This window comes from Phoenix dactylifera, chromosome 4 (genome assembly GCF_051530095.1).
Source record: "Phoenix dactylifera cultivar Ajwa chromosome 4, Ajwa_hap1_PhDact_Kaust_v1.1, whole genome shotgun sequence".
NCBI classification, from domain to species: domain Eukaryota; kingdom Viridiplantae; phylum Streptophyta; class Magnoliopsida; order Arecales; family Arecaceae; genus Phoenix; species Phoenix dactylifera.
This window is the reverse complement of record NC_143193.1, coordinates 47307658-47328609: the sequence shown is the minus strand read 5'-3', so window position 1 is coordinate 47328609 and position 20952 is coordinate 47307658. Positions and strand designations below refer to the sequence as shown.

Genomic DNA, 20952 nt, shown 5'->3' with positions numbered 1-20952 from the left:
ATATATAAATAAATATATTAATATTTTATTATCATATATTTTATATCATTAATAAATATATTTTTATGAAATATGTCAGCGATAATTTTTGTATTATATAGTGAGTAACCTTATATTTTTATGGAATATCAAATAGATTACTCGTAGATATCTAAAAATCTTTATTTATCCGTCCATAGTCTATTAAATATGATCATTTTAAATTATCAAAAATTAGATTATCTTGAGATAAGGACCGGCGGTGATGATCCAGACCCAAATGTTACCTAAAGGAAAACAAAACATGGTTTCCATGGGTCCACATAGGAATCCATGGACTCAACGGTCCATGCCAAACGTTGGAGAGTCGGTCCCGAGACACAGCGTACCCGCTCCGGTCCCAACCCAAGAAAAACCAAAACACCAAAACACCAAGAAATTAAACAAAAATAAGGAAAAAAAGAGGGGGGGGGGAGAAGACAAGTCTTTTACACTCGACCGGGAGTATGTCATTCGTTCTTCCTGTTGTTGGGATTTTTATTTACTTCCTATTTTCCCTTCTCTCAATCCCCCAATTAAAAAGATCTCCGGCGCACAGCCCAAGGCGGAAGCCACGGCATCCTTCTCCCGCTGTCCATGCCGCCGGAGCTCTCCGATCGCCCCCATTTCCCAATCCTCCTTCTGCGCACCCAGGTCCCCTCTCTCGCTCCCGTTGTCCGTCTCGATTCGTTGTTGGTTGTATCTTTTCTAGCTCTTTTGAACGAAAGCCGTTTCGATTTGCCGGGCTTTGATTTCCGGTGTTTTTTCTCGTCTTTTTTTTTTCTTGATTTCTCGATCGATTCGTTTTTTTATCGTATTAGCGAGTTTCTTTGACCATCACTGCTTCTGCTTATCTAATTGATCGGTTATGTGAATCAGATTTTCTGTTTTTTTTTAGGGATTTGTTTTTTGGTTGATTTCGTTATTTGTTTGGTACTGAGAAGGATTTGAGGGAAATTTTTGAGTTGTTGGATTCAGGAAGTGAGAAGGAAGGGACGGTGAAGGAGGAGAAGAGTTTGCGATGTCTTTTGACGGGGAGGAGTCGCGATGGATGTGTGGGAGGTCGGGCGTAGCGAATCTTCACCGGTTCAGCTCTATGGTCAGAGAGATTCGAGACCCATGCCTTCATCACTCGCCTTCCAAGGTCGGATTCTAGTTTTTAGCTATCCGAACTGTCTTATTTTGTAAGTGAAACCTATTTGATTCATTTAAGAAGGTTGAAACTTTGGAGCAGCTGCTCTTCTTGATGATTGGGAAGCATTCCAGGACATTAGCTGATACAACTTATATGCCGTTAAGGAGTATGCCTTCTGTTTTGTGTATGTTTTATCATGTTTTCTAATGCGTCATAGGTACAGACAACAAAAGTAAATCAAAATGAAGAAGGATGATAGCGTAATATATTGTTAATATCACAGTTATATGGTTATTTGCTGCCAACTGTACTTGAATCAATAAACTAATTAGTTTGCCTCACTATATATTTCAACATATGAAGTTTTAGACTTTTAGTCACACACATAAACAAATGATCCCAGACCTATGTTAGACAGAAACTAAATATTAGAACGATGAGTAGTAGGAGAATAAGGCAAGGGCAGCGCTAGCGCAAAATGCACTACTTATGGAGCAAATGGTCTCTTGGATGTTTAACATTCAATGAATGTTTTAAGCACCTTTTGTTTGTCGATGGATGATGAACAATATGCAAAGTGGTTACCTCAACGTGCCACCATTGAGCATATGCAATACTAGTTGTGGGTTGTCAGCATTCAATCAATTAGGATCAACATAATATCAATGTGATATTTTTTATCTTGTGTAATGTATAAGATGCCTAAATGGTTGGGGATTGGCCAAGTTGGCCTATCACCTAAATCCCATTGTGGATCAAGTAATATCAACACTAGGAAATTGTAGAAATTCTTTCAACCCATCAACCTGAGTGATTTAACCATCTGAATATCCTAGATTAGATGGCCAATGACTTGCATTGGTTAACTAGTTGCATAGTGAGGAAAGAAAAAAATTCTCTTATCCCTAATCCCTTAACTAGTGATTTAAATCCCATCGAATAGGGCTATCCTGATTTTTCTATGGAATGGGATGTGCCACTATCTTGCCTTATCCTAACACTTGAGGTGCGGAATGTCCAGGATGGGTTGAAGAGGAAGTTGGGACGATCCCGACGACCTACAGAACGTGTCACAAGGACTTGAGTCTATGCCCTTAATTGCAAAACTTTCTCTTCTTTCTCAATTCCCTCCTCTTGCTACATTTCTTATGTGTCCATTAGCCATGTTTCGATTCCTTTAGCTTGGATGCTGCCATGTCTCCGGTGGCCTCCGGTGTCAGTTGTGGGCAAATGAGAATAGGGCCTTATCATCAAAGCAATGTGGGTAAGGAACTGTAGTGAGCTTAACAACAAAAGTGGCAGAAGAACGAACAACAACCGCCTCTTTGCTTATTTATAGTTTTGCCTCTATGTCCACCAACAATGATAGCTTGGGGCTTACCATTAGTGGTTGTTCCACGGATTACCAACAATCAAAATTAAATTCATGGATCATGATATTCCCGTCGGCTTGAAGCTCAATGATTGCATAATTATCCCTAGGGTCAACATGTATGTTGGTCTCCATCCAACTAGTGGTGATGGCTGTTCCCTAATGCCTTGAGGATTTTTTCATCCCTACTATTGTCTGCAACAATATGTCATCTGCCAACGTCAACTTTTGTGCCATCAAGTTTGATGGAGAGGACTTTGCCAATATTGGAGCTTCTCTCCTTTCACTTTACTGAGGGAGATAACAAATTTGGAAGGAGACCACATGAGCAGGAGTTGAAGAGGAGCCCATACTGGGGCTGGCCTAAAGGGGAACATAGGGAATTTTGCATGAGGAAGGATAAATGATGTTTTGAGTATTATAAACCTTGAATCTGTTGAGCAGTGGTTAACCCATGATATAATTGGCCTATGATTCAATTGGTAACGCTTGAATTGGCTGCTTGAGTGATCTGAGCTTTTTAGCATTTTAAAAACAAAGTTATTGCTTTAGAGATCTTGCAAATCTAGGTTTTTACTTTATTGTTTTAACTCCAGGAGCTCTTTTCTTGGGGTGAAGGATGCCTCTACATTTGGGTGATATACTTCTATTTCTCACACAATCTAGTAGAGTTATATTTTGCTTGCATCTTTGTTTTCCTCTCTTGATACTTTTCTTGAATGTTGTTCACCCTGCTAGTGCTTCATTGGATGCAATCTACCATCCATAGTATTACTCATTTTTTAATTCAATAATTTGATAAGACTTTCCACCTTGTTTGAAAGTAGCATGCTGTAAAAGTTGCAAGTAGCCTTGTTTTTTTTAGCACAAGTACATGGCGTCGTCTTCCTTACGCACAACATTGATTATGAATATCTTGTGGCTTGTGCCAAACATGACCATTTTTCATGCTTTAATTTCCATATTTGCTATTTTTTTTTGGCTAAAAACCATATTTGCTAGTTCATCAATAACCTTGTTAAGGGATCAACATAAAGAATACCTTAATTCGTGATACCATAACCATCCGGTCTTTTCCCAACTATTTGGTTCGGCTTCATGGATCCTTATTCACCAAGTATTTCTATTTTGGGCCACCTTTTATGTTATTCCAGATTTCTTCATATTTTTCGTCACAACCTTCATCCATGTTATCTTAGGTTTTCCTCTTTTTTTTTCTTACAACCTTTAGCACAAATCAAAGCACCCATCCTTACTAGTATCTTATTGTATCTTCATTGTACATGTCCATACCATCTTAGTCAATTTTCTATCACGTCCTTGATTTATGTAACTTCTACAACTCTCCTCATATATTCATTTCTTATTTTATCCTTTCTTATTTTAGCACATATCTATCTTAAAATTTTCATTTATGCCATATTCAACTTGTTTTCATGCATTTTCTTTATTGTCCAATATTGTGAGCCATACAACATGGTAGGCCATACGTTATGCTGTAAAAGTTTTTCTTAATTCTCATTTATGCCACACTTTGCTTGTTTTCATGTTTTTTCTTTATTTCCCAACACATCGATCCATACAATATAGCAGGCCTTACCATTGTGGTATGAAATTTTTCTTAAATCTTCAAAGTATATGCCTGTCACATAATATTCTAGATGCACCTCCCCACTTCATCCAAGGAGCTGTAATTTTATTATATATCTTCATCTATCTCCCTATTATTTTGTATAATAAATCCTAAATAATGAAACTTATTACTTTGTGGTATCTCTTGGTCATTAATTTCAATTGGTAACACATTTCATTTCCATTCTCATTAAAGTTACATTCTATATATCTGAACTTATGTTCTTTTAAAATGGGTTCTAGATGCCACTTGTTCCATTATTTGTGCCCTTTGGCGGCTTAGGATTTTTTTTGTTACCTTTGTCAAGTAGACTTAGACAAGCTCTGTGTGCGTAGCTTAAATATTTTTGCCATCCAAAGTTCGTAAAAGCTTAATTTTCTTTTCACATTGAGCTTCTGTAGCAAATTCTTAGTCCTAGCCACTGCCAACAAAATGATTATTACTCATGTTAATGTATATATTCTGGCCTTATTGAAGCAACATTTCTAGTTTTAGTTTGTGATAGAGCCATAGAGGGGCCTTGGCATGCTAAACTACTTTTTGGATCTCAACTTTTTCACAAAGGTACTTTCTAATGCATCAATATACCTCCCATCAACCATGTCCTGCTTGACCTGATGCTTGATAAGGGCCTTGATCCCACTCAGTATCATCAGCTAGTGGAAGATATTATTAGCTTGATTATTTCGTGGTTGGAGTGGAAATTTTGCATGCGATATGCATGTTGAACAAATTTATATTTCTTCTTGGTATCATGAGGAGAATCTATCTTGACAACCTCCTCTTTACTTCTATTTCCTTATTAAAGCTTATAAAATTCCTTTGTGTCAACTATGTTGCTATCTACTAATACACATTGTACCTCTAACCACTACCAATTTCTAGCCTCTTTGAGAAATTATGCTTTTGATGCATGTTTATAAACTCGTTCTTTAATTTAAACATGAGCTTGATGGGAGTGTGAGAAACTTATGTAAACGTAGCTGTACCATGTTCAGAAAACATCACTTTCTCATGTATTAATGTGAGTGGGTCAAAGAGTTTATTGGAATTGTATATAGTAGGCTATGCCCCCAATAGTAGGTTAGTTGCTTCATGTAACATATTCAATACTTGCTCTTGAAGTCTCGAAGGGATTTCTCTTTGGTTGTCAGGATTTTGTTCATTATGTAGACCCTATTATTTTTAACAAAATTTTGAATAAAAAAATTAGGAGATACTTGCTGGAAGGTGATAAAATAATTAAAGAGTGAGGGCAGCCTATTGGTTTAACTTTGCTTTATTGTGAGTTACACGTTTTACCTCTTGTTTTATTAAATATTTTCTTCTTTTGTCCAACAACTGTTTCTTATCCTCATTTATCTTGTTTTCTTTTCGTATTTTCTCTCATGTTCATTTGCAAAATTGGTAATTATGCCTTGATTTTGATAGCTGATTGAAGGATTATGTATATGCAATGAAATATTGTAAAAGTTAACCAGTTCCTAATTTAGATTTACATGTGTGTCTTTTGTTGCATTCAAATCTTATCAAATTTTGTTTTTTTTAAAAAATCTTACTCAGGAACATTTTATGTTGACAAAAGTTCTAATTTCTTTAACCTATGGATGTATCATGTAGCTAATGAATTCAAACTCTTGGGCTAGGCTAGGGTTGGCTCGAGTGTTGCTGGACTCAAGCTTGAGTGCTTATCATAGGGAGAGAGCTTGGAAGGAAAGGTAGGCTACAAAGCTAGTATGGTCGTTTGGGTCTTTAGGGAATTGAGAAGTTGTAGAGTGGACGTAAGTGTGACATGACAGCGAGGCATAGCCAGTGTGGTGGGCTATGATAGAAATAGCGAGAATGAAGGTGGGGGTCAAGAATCAAGGCTATATGACAGCAGAAATGAGGTCTCTAGAATTAACTAGTGATCTTGTGGGGAAACTAAGCGGGCCATAGGTGTAGCAACTAGCAAACTAAGGAGGAGTGGCAATTAACTCCGCTCCATTAGGTATCCAACCTAATCAGACCCTAATTGAGTGGGTTTTACCCGATCCATGGCGGATTCGGGGTGAGTACGAGTAATAGCAAACTCTGACTTGAACCTAACCTACATATACATAACCAAGGAATGCGAAACATCTTGGGCCGCCTGGTTCAGGGCATACCGAGCCGTGCTGGCAGTAGACCGGGACGACTCTGACATTCAAAATGAGAAATCAGCGAAGGAGGGAGAGAGGGAGAAGGAAAGAGAGAAAGAGAGAGAAAAAGGGAAGGAGGGAGAGAGATGGAGGTCGTTAGAGGGCCGCAGAGGGGCTACATATCCAAACTTCTATTTCGCTCGAAACAGGAGTCCGTTAGGTCTCCTTTTTTATTCTGCAAATTTTAAGTGAAATCAGCAACTCCCTCCGTTAGCCGTTTTTTATTTTAGAAATATTAAGTGAAGTTAGCAAGGAGGTTGCCGACTTTACTTAAAACTCCTTGCCGACTTTACTTAAAATATATAAAATAAAAAGGGGCCTCGATGGACTCTTGTTTTGAATAAAACAGGAGAGCAGGGGTCTGGAGGGCGGAGCCCCTCCTCCGTCCCTCCGCGCCACTCTCCGGCCTCCATGGCCCTTCAGCAGCCTCCATCTCTTTCCCTCTCTCTCCCTCTCTCTCTTTCCTCTCTCATATTCTTCCTCTCTCCCGCCCTCTCTGCCGTGTTGCGCCGTGCTTCGCCGACCTTTATCGTCTCTCTCCCTCCCTTCTTCACTCTACCTCTCACTCTCCCCCCCTCACTCTTTCTTTTTCTCACTCTCATTCTTCCTCTGCCTTGCTCTCTTTGCTGTGGTGTTACTGGCCTGACATTGAATGGCATGGGGGTGTACTGAACTGTGTCGTTGGCCGACCAGTACAGGCCCTAGTACTGATACAGTGATCCTTGTATATAACTCTTTATAAATCCCCTCAAGGCAAAAAAAAAAAGATTTGTATGCAAAAAATGATTTTTGTAGCTTTGTCTGATCCGATTCGTTCAACACGCCGTGTCTAACGCTACCCACCACGATCTGCCTCGAGACTCTATCTGCCCTGCCTTGCCCAAGGTAAGTACGGGGTGGGTATAGGTAATAGCCTATTTGATCCATATCCGACCTGTTGCCATCCTTACTAAGGGGACCGGAGGGCAATTGGAAGTCGAGAGAAAAAGATAGGTATGAAGGTGGTAGGGAAAGGGGATGTGCACATGTTTGTGGACGCAGTGAGAGCATGTTTAGGTTTTTTATAAGTTATAATAGGGTTGCTCCACCAAACAAAGCTGAACCCCTCGCCTTAGTGGCCAATCACTCTCTCTCTCTCTCTCTCTCTCTCTCTCTCTCTCTCTCTCTCTCTCGGTGTGTGCATGAATGTATGTGCGTGCATGGGAGGGTGGGTGGGTGTGGGTTTGTCTTTTGCTGTTAAGAAGAAAATGGAAGAGAGAAGGGTGGGAGGAGAAAAGTTAGGCTTTAGCTGACTGCGACCTTGCTGCACTGTTGGCAGTTGATCCTACAAGCTTTTATGTGGTGATTTACATATAAAACTTTGACAATTGTGATTCACATGCTGTGGAGATTTACAACACCCTGAGTGAACCCTTACCAATATGCTTGGTTGTTTGTGTTTACTAGTAGAATAAATTTTTATGCAATGTAATAATATTAATATTTGAACTGGGCTTGGGCTTTGGTTTGTCAAGATAGGTGCACTTGGCATGAAATAATTTTGGGTCTTAGATGTATGGCGGTTGGCCTAAGTCCATTAACATCCCTATGTCTGATGGAAATAAATGAACAAGGATAATGCTGTCACCAGATGGTTTCTGCTGCAGATATGTTAATAGTGGGTGAATAACTTGACTTTTGGCAGGAAGTGGTTAACAATTTTTAACCTTCATTTATTCCTGACATGCTGTAACTTTTGCTTTTATGGAAAAGTTAAATGTAGTTATAGTTGTATTGTATATATAACAGCATGAAATCTCATGATGACTGCTTTGGCTGAAATGAGGTTATAATTATGCTATGTTGACCATAACATGAATTTTGATAATGACTGAGATATTACTTTTGTGACCATATTTTCGTTTTCAACTACAGCAATGTGATAACATCCTTCACTGATGTCACTTGCAACTTGATGCTGTTATGCGGTTATCTTTTCTAGAAATTTTAAAGGATTTTGTAACATGATTATATTTATTGTTGAATAACTGTCTTTAAATGAATCATTGTATTAAATTTATGTTCTGCATGCATATTATGCCAATACAATGGATATTATGAGCCACTGTCAAGTCTGTAATTTTTTTCTTCTAAATATCCTTTTTCTTTTTCTTATTTTTGATTTAAATTGTGTGATACAGGGAAGCAAAATGCTCAGGCCCGAAAAGTGGCAAACAAATTTTGATAGCGATGGGAAGGTTATAGGTTTTCGAAAAGCACTTAAATTAATTGTATTAGGGGTAAGTTGCTAACCAGGTTCTTATTGCTTTTTCTAAGTATTGAATGCCTTTAATGTTTTTGTACTAAGACTTTTGCATCTGATGTGCTTGCTAGTGTTTTCCATAAATATGCCACGAATAGGTCATGATTGTTCATAATTCTAAATTCATATTTAATTATCTCTATCTTAATATGATCCTTCAACCTCTCTAAATTTTGTGATCAAACATGCTCTTACCACAATTTCAACTTGCTCGTGAAGATCCTTAGGAAAGAATTGGTCGATGCAACTTTATGTAGTGTTATCAGGTTATATAAAACTCTCGTTGTCTGTATACGAGATACAGATACAACACGATGCAAGAATACATGGAACGACAAATCTTGAAAAGTAGGATATGATAAGGCTAGGATATATCAAGGAATATATACATATATATACATATATACATATATATACATATATATATATATATATATACATATATATACATATACATATAGATACATATACATATATATGCATATACATTATATAAACATGTATATGCATATACATTATATAAACATGTATATGCATATACATTATATATATACATGTATATGCATATACATTATATTTATACATGTATATGCATATACATTATATTTATACATGTATATGCATATATACACACACATATATATGCATATAGGGCTGGAAGTGGGCCGGTCCGGGCCGGGCTATGCCCCTACCCGAAGCCGGCCCGAAAATTTTTTTTGGGCTTTGGGTCGGGATTAGACCCGAAAATATTTGGATAATTCAGCCCCAAGCCCGCCTAAGCCCGGGCCGGAGCCCAATTGGGCCTGCCCAAATTTACCCATTGGGGCCAAAAATAGGTTCGGCCTGAACTCGATTGAAGTTTAATATTTTATAATATTGTTTTGCAAAAAAATGAGCTAGTTAAAAATTAGGCTCTCTCAACTAAATCCATTTTAATTTATCCTTTACTTCCTCATTATTCTCTCTAAATAACAACATACAAAAATAAATTGATTCGGGCCCAAATTCGGGCTTTGTTTGAGCTCAGGCTCTGGTCGGGCTAGTGACATACCCCAACCTAGCCCGAAAAACAAATGGGCTCTAGATTTAAGCCCAAACGGGTTTGAACTCTTTCGGGCCTAGTCCGAAGCCCAATCCAAAGTTGGCTTGACCCAATGTCTTTGGGCCAGCTTGAGCCTATTTCCAACCCTATATGCATACATACATGCAAATACATATATATATAACAAAAGAATCCATAAAGCATAATAGGCTATTTTTATCAAAATAACATAGTTCATACTTTATATGGTAGCATTAATTTTTACAAATTAATCATTTATTATTATTCCATAGACCACAATCCATACTTAATAGTTTAAGTTTATATATAGACTACAAAATTAACCCTCCCCTCATTTTTTGGATGTAAAGGGGAAGTATCTAAAGTGAATCCGGAAGTATACTTTTTTCAATTTTAAAAAATAGATACTTAACACAATATCAGACATGTATTTGAAGGTATCCGATGAGAATCGGTATCCAATATGGATATGATATAGACACACCATGTGATTTGAAGTATCCATGCGTCCTAGACAAATATACAATACAATATCACCCATCAATCACATTTTCCAAAAGCACCTTACCTCAATCTTCTCTTCAGTTTTTTCCCTTGTATTATTGAAGAAGTTTAATTTTGTATATTTCTTACTTGTATGCATTCTTTTCTACACAATGCAGGGTGTGGATCCTTCTATACGGGCAGAAGTTTGGGAATTTCTTCTTGGTTGTTATGCTTTAAGCAGCACTGTTGAGTATCGAAAGCAACTAAGGATGGCTCGAAGGTTTTACTTTTGTTTTTTATTGTATATTAGCGTTGATTAGTTGGCTATTGCACATGTAGTGTTTTCTTAGTCAATAATTAAAAATATGTACTTCTGTGGAATGTATTTCTGGGTTAAATTGCCTATTGCCTTTTGGACACTTGTAGTCTTTAGGTGCATGACAAATTCTGAACGGTTACGTGAATATCTTTTGGTCCGGGTAGTGTCGACTCATTTGTATGATCAGCATGAAATTTTTTTCTTAGTGAAAGTTCAATTTTGGCTAATATTATGACTTCGTTTGAATATATTTCAAAGTAAGAAATATAGCATACCTTTTCTTTATGATGATAACATGCTATCTTGTTTTGGAAAATCATAAAATCCCCAAATTTTTTGAATTGGAAAAGTATATCCAAGTTCGTGGATTTTTTTCTTGTTTAGTTGCCCTTCCTTTTTCAAGCTTTCAATTATCTATTCTTAAAATATTGCCATTTGAGATTTTAAAATTCTGAATTGATGAAATTAAAAAATTATGATTTTGAAAGTAAAGCTTCTAGAATATAGATATGTCAGCATCTTACTTTTTGAGGAGCTCATGTTGTTTTGATCGAGATTCACAGTCTTGATACCATAGTACGTATCGGTAGGTGACCGGTACTGTACTGTACTAGTACCATGCCATATTATATCGATCCGTATAGGTACACAAAGAACCCATTTTTCATTTTTTTAAGGTTTTTAAGCTTTCCTTATTTAGTTTTGATCGGAAGATAGTTTTCTAAATTTGTTTTTGATGTAGAATAGTGTGACTATATGATACATGTTAAAGTAAGTATAATATTAAAAATGTAAAAATACTTATACTAAAAAAATTGGAAATGTAATGCACAAGCATTTGTTCAATGCCAAGTCGAGTGTTGATATCCCTTATACACATTTTAGGTGATGTTCGAAGTTCAGCCCTGTGACTTGATGCTGGCCTTAATATAGTGCCATCTAGGATTCTGTTAGGTTGTTTGTATTAGATGGCTTTGCTAATATTGCTACTCCATTGGGTATAGTGGCAAAAATCCAAAAAAGGATTTAGCAAGGTATGATTTATAGTTTGACAAAGGCTGGAGAGGATGATACCCGCTTGAACATGAAGATGTAGAGGGCATGTATCCATATGGGTTATAACTTGGCTTGGGAGGATATGATCCGATATATGATGATAATCTTGAGTAAAAGGGGGATTCTAATATGTCCATGATTTCCACTCAACACATCACCTCATCAGCTAGATCGGTCCTTCATCGACTACCTCTAGGTGCTTTATGTCCGTGGTCTCTATCCTGCATTCCATACTCAAACTAGAACTAACCAGTGAATGAAGCAAAGGGACCTAGAGGTAGTCGATGCAGGACCGATCTAGCTGATGAGGTGATGTGTTGAGTGGAAATCCTGGACATATTAGAATACCCCTTTTACTCAAGATTATCATCCTATATCGGATCATATCCTCCCAAGCCAAGTTATAACCCATATGGATACACGCCCATGCCCACCTTCCTTGTCCATTGAATCCTTAATGATTCAGAGTCATTGTGATCATTGCTTGTATCGCAAGATAACCTGGACAATCCCTCATCGGAGGAACACCACTCACACCTCCAATGGTGATGACCACTTATTATTTCATCATGCTACCACCTGATATCCTATTTTTTATTTTTCTTGCTTTTCAACTCCAGTGTTGACCGTCTAATCGTGAAATTTATAAAACCAATCATCATAAATTTTAGAAAAATGTTGGATCAATTATCACAATGCACCTACAAATATCCATGATTTTCCATAGGTTAATTAATTTTTAATTCAAAATTAAAATATAGATAATTTTCAAAAATTTCTAAAAGATTGTTAGTTGCCTCAAAATTTCTTCTGAACCATCCGGAACAAAACTTGGTTTCGAATGGATTGGCCCTATGTCGTATTGAGACCATGAACTATCCTAGTTCGTGGTCAGTACAGTACAATGCCAACCGAATTGGGTTGTTTTAGTCCGATATTGTATATCATGGTTAGGATTTTGTACTGGATGATTCATCTTTTTCATCTTAACTTGCATTTGTTTGATTTCTATTGACCCTTGCAGACAGTGAAAATTTACTCATCAAGCTTGTAATTTTTTTGTCCGATTAGTAATACTGTAATGAGTTACCATTTGGAAACTTTTATATGCTGCCTTTGCAAGTTTGGTATGCCTTTTATGATTTACAACTTTGGTTGAATAGTTGAATCAAGGGTTAAAATCTCATGTATAATTTTTCTGCTACTTGCTAGCCATGAGTTGGTACAAAAGGGTCCAGTACACAATGATATTAGGTGAACTAGGCCCATATCTATCCATATCACCCTTATTAAGGCATATCAGGGTCTATTGCTTCTCCTTACAATTCATATTGACCTTGTACCACTAGGTACATTTTTTTAATAAAAAAATATCTTGCTCATTTGTATCAAGGTGTATCGACATGTGCCACCCCCATATAGACCTCCTATCAAGGATTATACCACACCCAGTCATTGATACGGTACCAATCCTTCAAACTTTAATTCTTGAGTTGAATTTGTGATAATTTCATTAGGAGTCAGTTAATATGTAATATGGTTGTCATTTGAGCAGGAGGTTGAAAGCCTTTTCTATGCTTGACTACAAAAAAATCAAATAGATGGTAGCCTTTTGAGAGTTGAATTCTCTTCTTTTTGGTCCTTTCTCTACAACGTCAGTGGAGGGGTAGTTTGCAAACTGAAACCACTCTATCAAGTGTTGATAAAAGAGAGAAAATTGTTCTTTATGCAGTTGGAGACTTATATAAAGGAATAACAAATTGTTAAATTCCAACGTATGGAAAAGTTATTCTCTCAGTTGCATCTACATTGGGAGAGAACTATGGTCTGAAGAGCTTAATGAGTTTGTAATTTTTTTCGCCTATCAATTTAGCTCTCTATTGTTGCGATGATCCTTCAGCATATTTTAATTTTTCAGCCATGTTTTTTTCCCACATCTAGACATTCTATCTATTTTTTTATTTTTTTTTTTGCAGTCTATCTATTTATCCATATCACTTCTCAATTGATCATAAGTCGGTTGAAACTTGAAAATTCTAACATATAACTCAAGGTATACCATCTTAGTACTGGATTCCATATTGGTACCATCTTATTATAGTATTGGTATACTCGGTATAGGGGTAGTTCGGCATACTGAATGTTGGTACGCCCCCATATCACGTACCGGTTTAGCACCAATATGGTACGGTACGGTTGGTATGCACCGATACCTACTGGTATGGCAAACCCTGCTATAGTTGCTGATCAGGATGCATTATGAAGTTTCACCTGCTGCAATAAGCTTTTCACCTAAGGGCTCCCCTTGCTTATCTCATCCTGGATGGGACAAAACTACTCGCACACCATTTGCCCCCCTTGGGCCTGGGGACAGAGGCACATGGGTGCTGGTGAAATGAGTCTTGGTGTCATAGCTTGTAGATATATGTATCCTTGTTGTGCTAACTTATGGATATGCATCATTTGCGCCGCTAATGGTTAGCTTGACAGATTTCCTTTCCTCGTGCTTATTCAACCAAGGCCAGCTTCTTACTCAAGACAAGATGAAGAAGGTTTCCTCTCATCCGGCTCAAGTAGTTACAGCAAAAAAAAGAGGATTCTTTATTATTTTGAAACTTTGTTTTGTTCGATAAAACCCTACCCTACAAAGAGCTGACCTTGATACTCACCTTTGTCGGGAAGATATCGACTTTGATAACACGATCATCTCTTTGGGCCAAGGAGCCCCGTTTCATCAAACATCTCCGAGTCAAATGACTGAACTATCTCTGGCAAGCATTAAGCCGTCGAACTACCGACTTTATAAGTCGACTTTATAAGCTTCTACGTGCTATATTCTCTTCGCCTTTTGCATATATTTTCACAGCATATGTTCTCAAACAAGCTTTGTGATTTTTGATCCATGGAAGTCAAATAGCTTTTCAAGTTAGGATCTCTATATGTTTGTGCACAAGTTTGGTATCAGTTATGTGCTAATATTATGAAACTAAAAGATATATTTGTAGCAGTAATGTTATAGTCAGTTGATATTATCATCGTTCAACAACTTTAATTAGTCAAAGCTATTTGTCTAGAAAAAAATATACAGTAGTAAGGATGCAAATTATATCAAATGGTTCTCTGGCATGCTTTAAGGATGCCTAGTGATAGCTGAAGAATCAACAGCTATCCATTTCCTTCAAATATCAGTGGGATATCTTTAGTGTGCTGCTTTTTTCACTTCCTTGGATCAGCCTCCTGCCCCCAGGGATTGAATTAATCTTACCATTGGATCTTCCAGGGCATGCCATAACATGTAATTTTTCAATGCAGGGAGCGGTATGACGATTTAATTAGGCAATGCCAGATGATGCACTCAAGTGTTGGTACTGGCTCCCTTGCCTATGTTGGGTCCAAAGTGATGGATATGAGGACTCTATCAAGAGAAAATGACATTAGGGAAGCTGTAACTGAAAATGGGCAAGCTTCTTGTGATGCCACTGACAAGTTAGAGACTTATTCTGATTTAAGTAATGCCTGTACAGACACATCATATGCACATGAAAGGAAAAGCTCTAGTAAATCTGCTCAGCTCGTCAGTTGCGGGATGAGCACAGATGATTCAGCCTATGACTCTTCATATGTTTTGCCCTCTTCCGAGGCATATAATTGTTACCCAAGAAATTTTGATAGTGATTTCCATGAACCTCAGTATGACACAGAGAGCTTTTTTGATTTTCCTCTTCCTGTAATAAACTTATTCCAGGAAGGTGATGGGAATGAAAATGAAACTCAGAAGCATGAGCATACATTGAGATTTGGGGAGGAGCACATGCATAGCTTCCAGATTAATAACAATGTGGATCTAATTATGGAATCAAATTCTCATCTGAATGGTCCATTATGTTCAAGCAACAATGCAACTGATATTTTTAGATCAGATGCTCTGAATCATGTCGAAGTGTCAAAGGAAATTGATTGTAGTATAGAAGTTATAAACAGGTCAACAATGCCAGATGCCCCAAAAGAAGCTACAGTGGATCGGACCACTTCCAGTGGATTAGCTGCAAATGAAGACAGAGTTTCCGAGTGGCTTTGGACGCTTCATCGAATTGGTAATATATTAACACTTAGGATTTTCAAACAATCAAAATTGAAATTCATTTATTTTACATTAGTCTGAAAGCTTGAGATGCATTATTTTGCAGTCATTGATGTGGTAAGAACTGATAGTCATCTTGAATTTTATGGTGACTCAAAAAATATGGCCAGAATGTCAGATATCCTCGCTGTTTATGCATGGATAGATCCTGCTACTGGATACTGCCAAGGTTTCCTCTTAATCTTTCTTTCCATATCAAACATTTTGTTCTTTCTTAATTTGAGGTTAATGTTTGTTGTCTCAAATTGAATAGACTGAATATAATCTTACTTTAAGTTTTAATATGTGGATGGCTTGGTCCCAGTGCTTTACTTAGTTATGATCCATGCGAAATACATTGCTGGTTATTCCAGTTGACCATCCACATTGAATCAAGTCATATATTCCTTTGCCAAATGAGGACCAAAATTCAAGTGTTTCAGATCATTCCCAACCATACATCCAAACAACTCTTTCTCCAATGCGTTTGACATTTTTTCTTTACATTAGAAAATTTTTAGATGATGATAAGTGGCGTGGATCGTTGATTTGATAGTCCAGCCATATAATTTCAAAGGCACAACCAAGTTGGTTATGTATACCTTGGGAACATTAAAGGCATTTCCATTTTAACAAGTGAAATCCTATTACTATAATTTGAGGTCTCTGCTTGCAGGTATGAGTGATTTGCTCTCTCCCTTTGTTATGCTATATGAGGATAATGCAGATGCTTTTTGGTGCTTTGAGATGCTTCTACGACGAATGGTGAATTTATTGTTTATCTTGGATTTGTTGTCTCTTTTATTGTTAAATTATGTCCATTCTTTAACATATCCATTGTGGTGTCTTTTAGCGTGAAAATTTCCAGATAGAAGGGCCAACTGGTGTCATGAAGCAATTGCAATCATTATGGAAGATCTTGGAATTAACAGATATTGAAATCTCTCAACATCTATTGCTCATTGGCGCTGAAAGTCTTCATTTTGCTTTTCGAATGCTACTGGTGCTTTTTCGTCGCGAACTTTCCTTTGATGAGGCTCTCCGCATGTGGGAGGTTTGTGTCCTAAATATGTTGTCATTTTTTGGGAAGTACTTTAGTCAAACGATGCTATAGTATCTGTCTTCTATGGTCAAGATAATTGAGAAAAAGGGCTGTACTCCAGCATATGGACCCTAAAACTCACTAGGTTCGCTTTATGAGTAATATAAAAGTCATCTGCAGTTCTATGCTTTGTTTGGTATCATTTGGACTGCAGTATGACATTTGACCTGTAATTTTTGCCACAGGAACAGTGTATGAGTTCTCGAAATTCAATAGTTTGAGATGGATATGGTGGAGATGTGCTTTTGGGCACCCATGAGGTTTATAATCAGAACAAATAGACAGGAGGGATCACTTCATAGGACTCTTAAGTTGGCTTATGCTGTTACCTGGGAAGAAAATTGGCAATAGAGATCGTATATGCATGCAAGATGGGCTTTAGCAATAATTTCATCGTACATAGAAATCTTGAGGTTTGTTGTATCTTGGAAGGCTCATTATAAATGAATACCGTGGGCAAAGCTTAAGAGTTCCACTAATAGAGAATAAAGTGAACCATTTGATATGTTCTGATCATGAGCGAATTGGGCAAAGTACAGCTTAGGATGCATTAAAAGAGGACCAAATATGTGAAAGCTACATAAAAGAGAGGAAAGGTTATTGATGTGATTTCATTTGGTGCAGGAGCTAAATGTAGCTTTAGTTACTGCTTGGATCTGAAGTATGATCCAGCCTTGGAAGGAAAAAATATAGCACAGAAGAACATTATATAAAAATAAGATAGGGTACAATTGGAAGTTTAGTTATGGGAACAAAAACCTTCGGGAAAGAAGGCATTGACAAAACCTAAAAAATAAGGACAGAGGTCCTTCTCAAATTTGAGTGCTTTCTTAGATAACAATGCCGGGAAGGTCTGTAGCTTTTAACTGAGGGATTTCTGCAGAGCATTATGTGCACATAATCATGAATTCTCATGATATAAAACCACATCAATGACAACATGATGGAATATCTTAAACTAGGCAAAAGGGGCTGAAACGTAACACTCTGCCATGAGAGTGTAGATGAACAGGTGCTGGCACCATTTATCTTCTAAATGATAGATAGCTTAAAAAAAATGCATTATTCACTTCTATCTAATAGAAAAGCCAATCTATTGTTAGAGGTAAACATTAAGATTTCATGTTTTATTGGCTAAAATTTGAAGATATTGAAGCTTGTTTAGGAATTGAGTATTTACAAAGATTTGAAATGTAGGTTTTCTATTTTCTCAATTAACACAACTTATGAGACACTGATTAGAACTTTCTTCACTAACTTTTATTTCTTCTTTTATTCGTCAGCTGTTGTATGGAATCTAACTGCTGATTAATTTCTTCAGATGGTCTGGGCTGCTGATTTTGATGAAGCTCTAACTCGGCAATTAGAGGAAATTTGCCTTGATCCATTGGTTTTAAATTTTCGAGACAATTCACAGGTGGCAATTAAGGCAGAACACATGGAGAATGGTAAAAGAAAATTTAAAAGCATGCAGCCTCAGCGCAGAAATGGTAAAGCCTGGGCGCCCTATAGCATTGGGGTGAGGTCCATTTCAGGTCATCCCCTTTGTGGCCTGACAAAGGCTAATTTCTGGTCAAGACATGATCAGCTGCAGCCTCACAATACCACCGCATCAATGAGAAAGGGGGATGATGGATTGCCTGTTTTCTGCGTAGCAGCAATCCTCGTAATCAACCGCCAAAAGATAATGAGAGAAACTCATTCATTTGATGATATAATTAAGGCAAGTTTATTTTCTTTTTATCTTTATTTCCAGAACCTAGATACAAATAGAAATGGATTAGATATATCATTCCAAATCTGTCTTGGTGAGTTTCCGTGTGTTTGGAAACAGTGAACAGGTCATCATTAGTTTGTTTTTGGGGTCTTTTGTTCATTGCACAACTTCTAGAATTTACTGTGTTTTGTATAAGCAGTTCACTACTACTATGTTATAATCTTAAAGTGACTCCATGGACATCCAACCATTGCCATTATTTTTGTCTTAAAGGATTTTTAAATCAACCCACTTCTGCCATGGTTTCCATAAAGAGACTGGCCATATCTAAAGAGAGAGACACAAGGAATACATAATGAGAGGTGAGGATGCATATTCAATATTAACAAAAGAAATCAAAAGCTTTTTTGCTTGATTGGCTCAGCCATCCATCAAAACTGTCTAAACTAAGTCATATACATTACGTGTGCCAAGTTCTAGTTAATTACAATTTCTCTTGTTGTAATTTGACATAGCTAAGATATAGCATTAATTTTAATATTTATGTCTTACATTATACTGTAGAATTTTATGCCTTATACTGAATTTATTTGTAGTCTGCATCCAGTATTTATGTCCATAAGCTTCTTTTATATATTTAAAGCTGACATATTTGTATCGACATCTGAGAAGGCTTTAATTGGACTTTTTTAAGTTTGTCATAATTTGCTTGAATAATATGTTGTCGTCCTTTTGTCTACTCTTCTGCAGATGTTCAATGATAATATGCTCAAAATCAATGTCAAAAGATGCATACATATGGCTATCAAACTAAGGAAGAAGTACAGTTACAAGGTAAGATTTTTTTTTTTAAAAAAAAAACTTTAAAATGATAACAGTTTTTCTTCAACTTGATCCTTAAGTTGTGCTTGTCATGGCCTGCTATACTTTTGACCCTCACAATCTGACATTTGATCATTTGATATAGACATTGCTATTTGCTTATTTATTCGGAATATATTTATTTATTTATTCATTTTATCCAGAAGATCCTGTTTTGAAATTTTAACTTGTGTTTGGTACAGTTAATGGAACAAACAAGCACTGCTCACATGCTTTCTTTGGAAAAAGCTTGAACCTTTATCGTACTTCTCTCGGAATTGACAGCCCAAGTTGCTACCCAACATTTTGCGTTCATAGCGCCACTTCCTATTTATTATTTTGTGGAACTTGAGCAGGAAGAATTGTGGCCTTTTCAGAACTCCAGTTATATATTCATTCCTTCTGTTAATACAACGCCTCTGCAAGGTAAGTCATTTCCTGATCTTTATGTTCTGTGTTCCTATCTTGAAACTGATTGAATGTTATGTTGTTTTAGCACCATATTAGTGTGAACTGGAACTATCACCGGACTTGCAACTATCTCTAGCTCCAACTCTGTACTTGCGATCATTTATATAGTTTAGATGGCATTACTATATTCAAGTTTTTAATCTTGTTATGTGATAGAAATCTTATTAATTGCATTTGCTTTTCTGAAGTGTTCTGAGACATTTGTTGTCATATATCAGCAGAAACCCTGTATGACCCATGTGTCAAAGCTTCTTTTCTTTAATCCTAGTAGATTACTCAGTTCTAGTTATGGTACCTCTTGATTACCTAATTTACCTTATCGAGAAAATTCTTTAGTTTTTGACACTTCCTATGATCGGTAGTTTAATTAGTAATATGCCGACCGCTACATTGTCAAATTGTGAACCAGTAGTGCTCTGTGGTGAACTAATCGAACAATCTTTTCATTTGAGATGGTAAGTAATTCAACTCTTTGCAAATGCTCAATATCTATTATTTATCAGAATGCACATCCTTCGCAGTATGTAACCATATCTTTCTGAAAATACTCACAATATCTTCCTGTTTTCAGCCAATTTGTGCAAAATCTTCAGATTTAACCGTATACTTCAAAGCACTCAAAAACTGAAAAGTGGAGTCAGCTACTCTTTTAGCTAATTTGGAACCTGGCATAGAGCTTCATTTGGTTGCTGCTGCCATGCTGAGGCTCCTCGGACTACTCGTGAGAGGAAAAATGTCAGCCATATTTTCCTCAGTTTGTCTCAACATGCGGTTATCAGCTGAAGGTAATTGGAAGGCTAGGGGGAGAATGGAGCATCAAACTTGTGGATAACTGAAATCTCTTCATTAGAAGAAATCCATTTTTTCAGAAACTGCCTTGGATCAGAGTGTTGCTTTCTGTAACGTAGGCTTACCAATGGAATTTGAAACAGCATACTTCAGCTTCTCAAGGGGAGAGAATTTTGTATCCATTTTAGGGCATCAATCGATGGCTAACTGGTGTTCTTATGTAGATAAAGATCTACAACATCCTGGAAAGGTATTCACAACAAAATAGTCAAGTCAATCTTAATGCAAATTTCCAAATTTCTTCTTCTGCAATCCACCAAATTGCTAA

At 36.8% G+C, this 20952-nt stretch overlaps 1 protein-coding gene across 3 annotated transcripts; it reads left to right on the top strand.

Annotated features, from left to right (window-relative positions):
* The first annotated feature begins 251 nt into the window (after positions 1-251).
* On the top strand, positions 252-20936 carry LOC103714945 (rab GTPase-activating protein 22-like). Of its 3 annotated transcripts, none has more exons than XR_015977272.2 (12): positions 252-672; positions 997-1162; positions 8519-8617; positions 10366-10469; positions 14877-15658; positions 15752-15874; positions 16361-16449; positions 16553-16738; positions 18108-18509; positions 19254-19337; positions 19568-19790; positions 20407-20936. XR_015977272.2 is itself a non-coding variant. In XM_039133674.3 (11 exons), the coding sequence occupies exons 2-11, from the start codon at positions 1040-1042 to the stop codon at positions 19616-19618; spliced, it is 2058 nt and encodes a 685-aa protein (XP_038989602.3). In that variant the 5' UTR covers positions 329-672; positions 997-1039; the 3' UTR covers positions 19619-20936. The 3 variants fall into 3 exon arrangements, 1 of the variants encoding a protein (XP_038989602.3); XR_005514874.3 differs by having other exon boundaries at positions 329-672; positions 16538-16738; XM_039133674.3 differs by having other exon boundaries at positions 329-672; positions 16538-16738; positions 19568-20936.
* The last annotated feature ends 16 nt before the right edge of the window (positions 20937-20952 follow it).

Bases quoted from the DNA above. Each gene is read 5' to 3' on its own strand.
- LOC103714945 (XM_039133674.3), top strand. From the start codon at position 1,040: ATGTCTTTTGACGGGGAGGAGTCGCGATGGATGTGTGGGAGGTCGGGC. The intron at 18,510-19,253 runs GCAAGTTTATTT...ACTCTTCTGCAG, and splicing joins CATTTGATGATATAATTAAG to ATGTTCAATGATAATATGCT. The intron at 19,338-19,567 runs GTAAGATTTTTT...TGTTTGGTACAG, and splicing joins GGAAGAAGTACAGTTACAAG to TTAATGGAACAAACAAGCAC.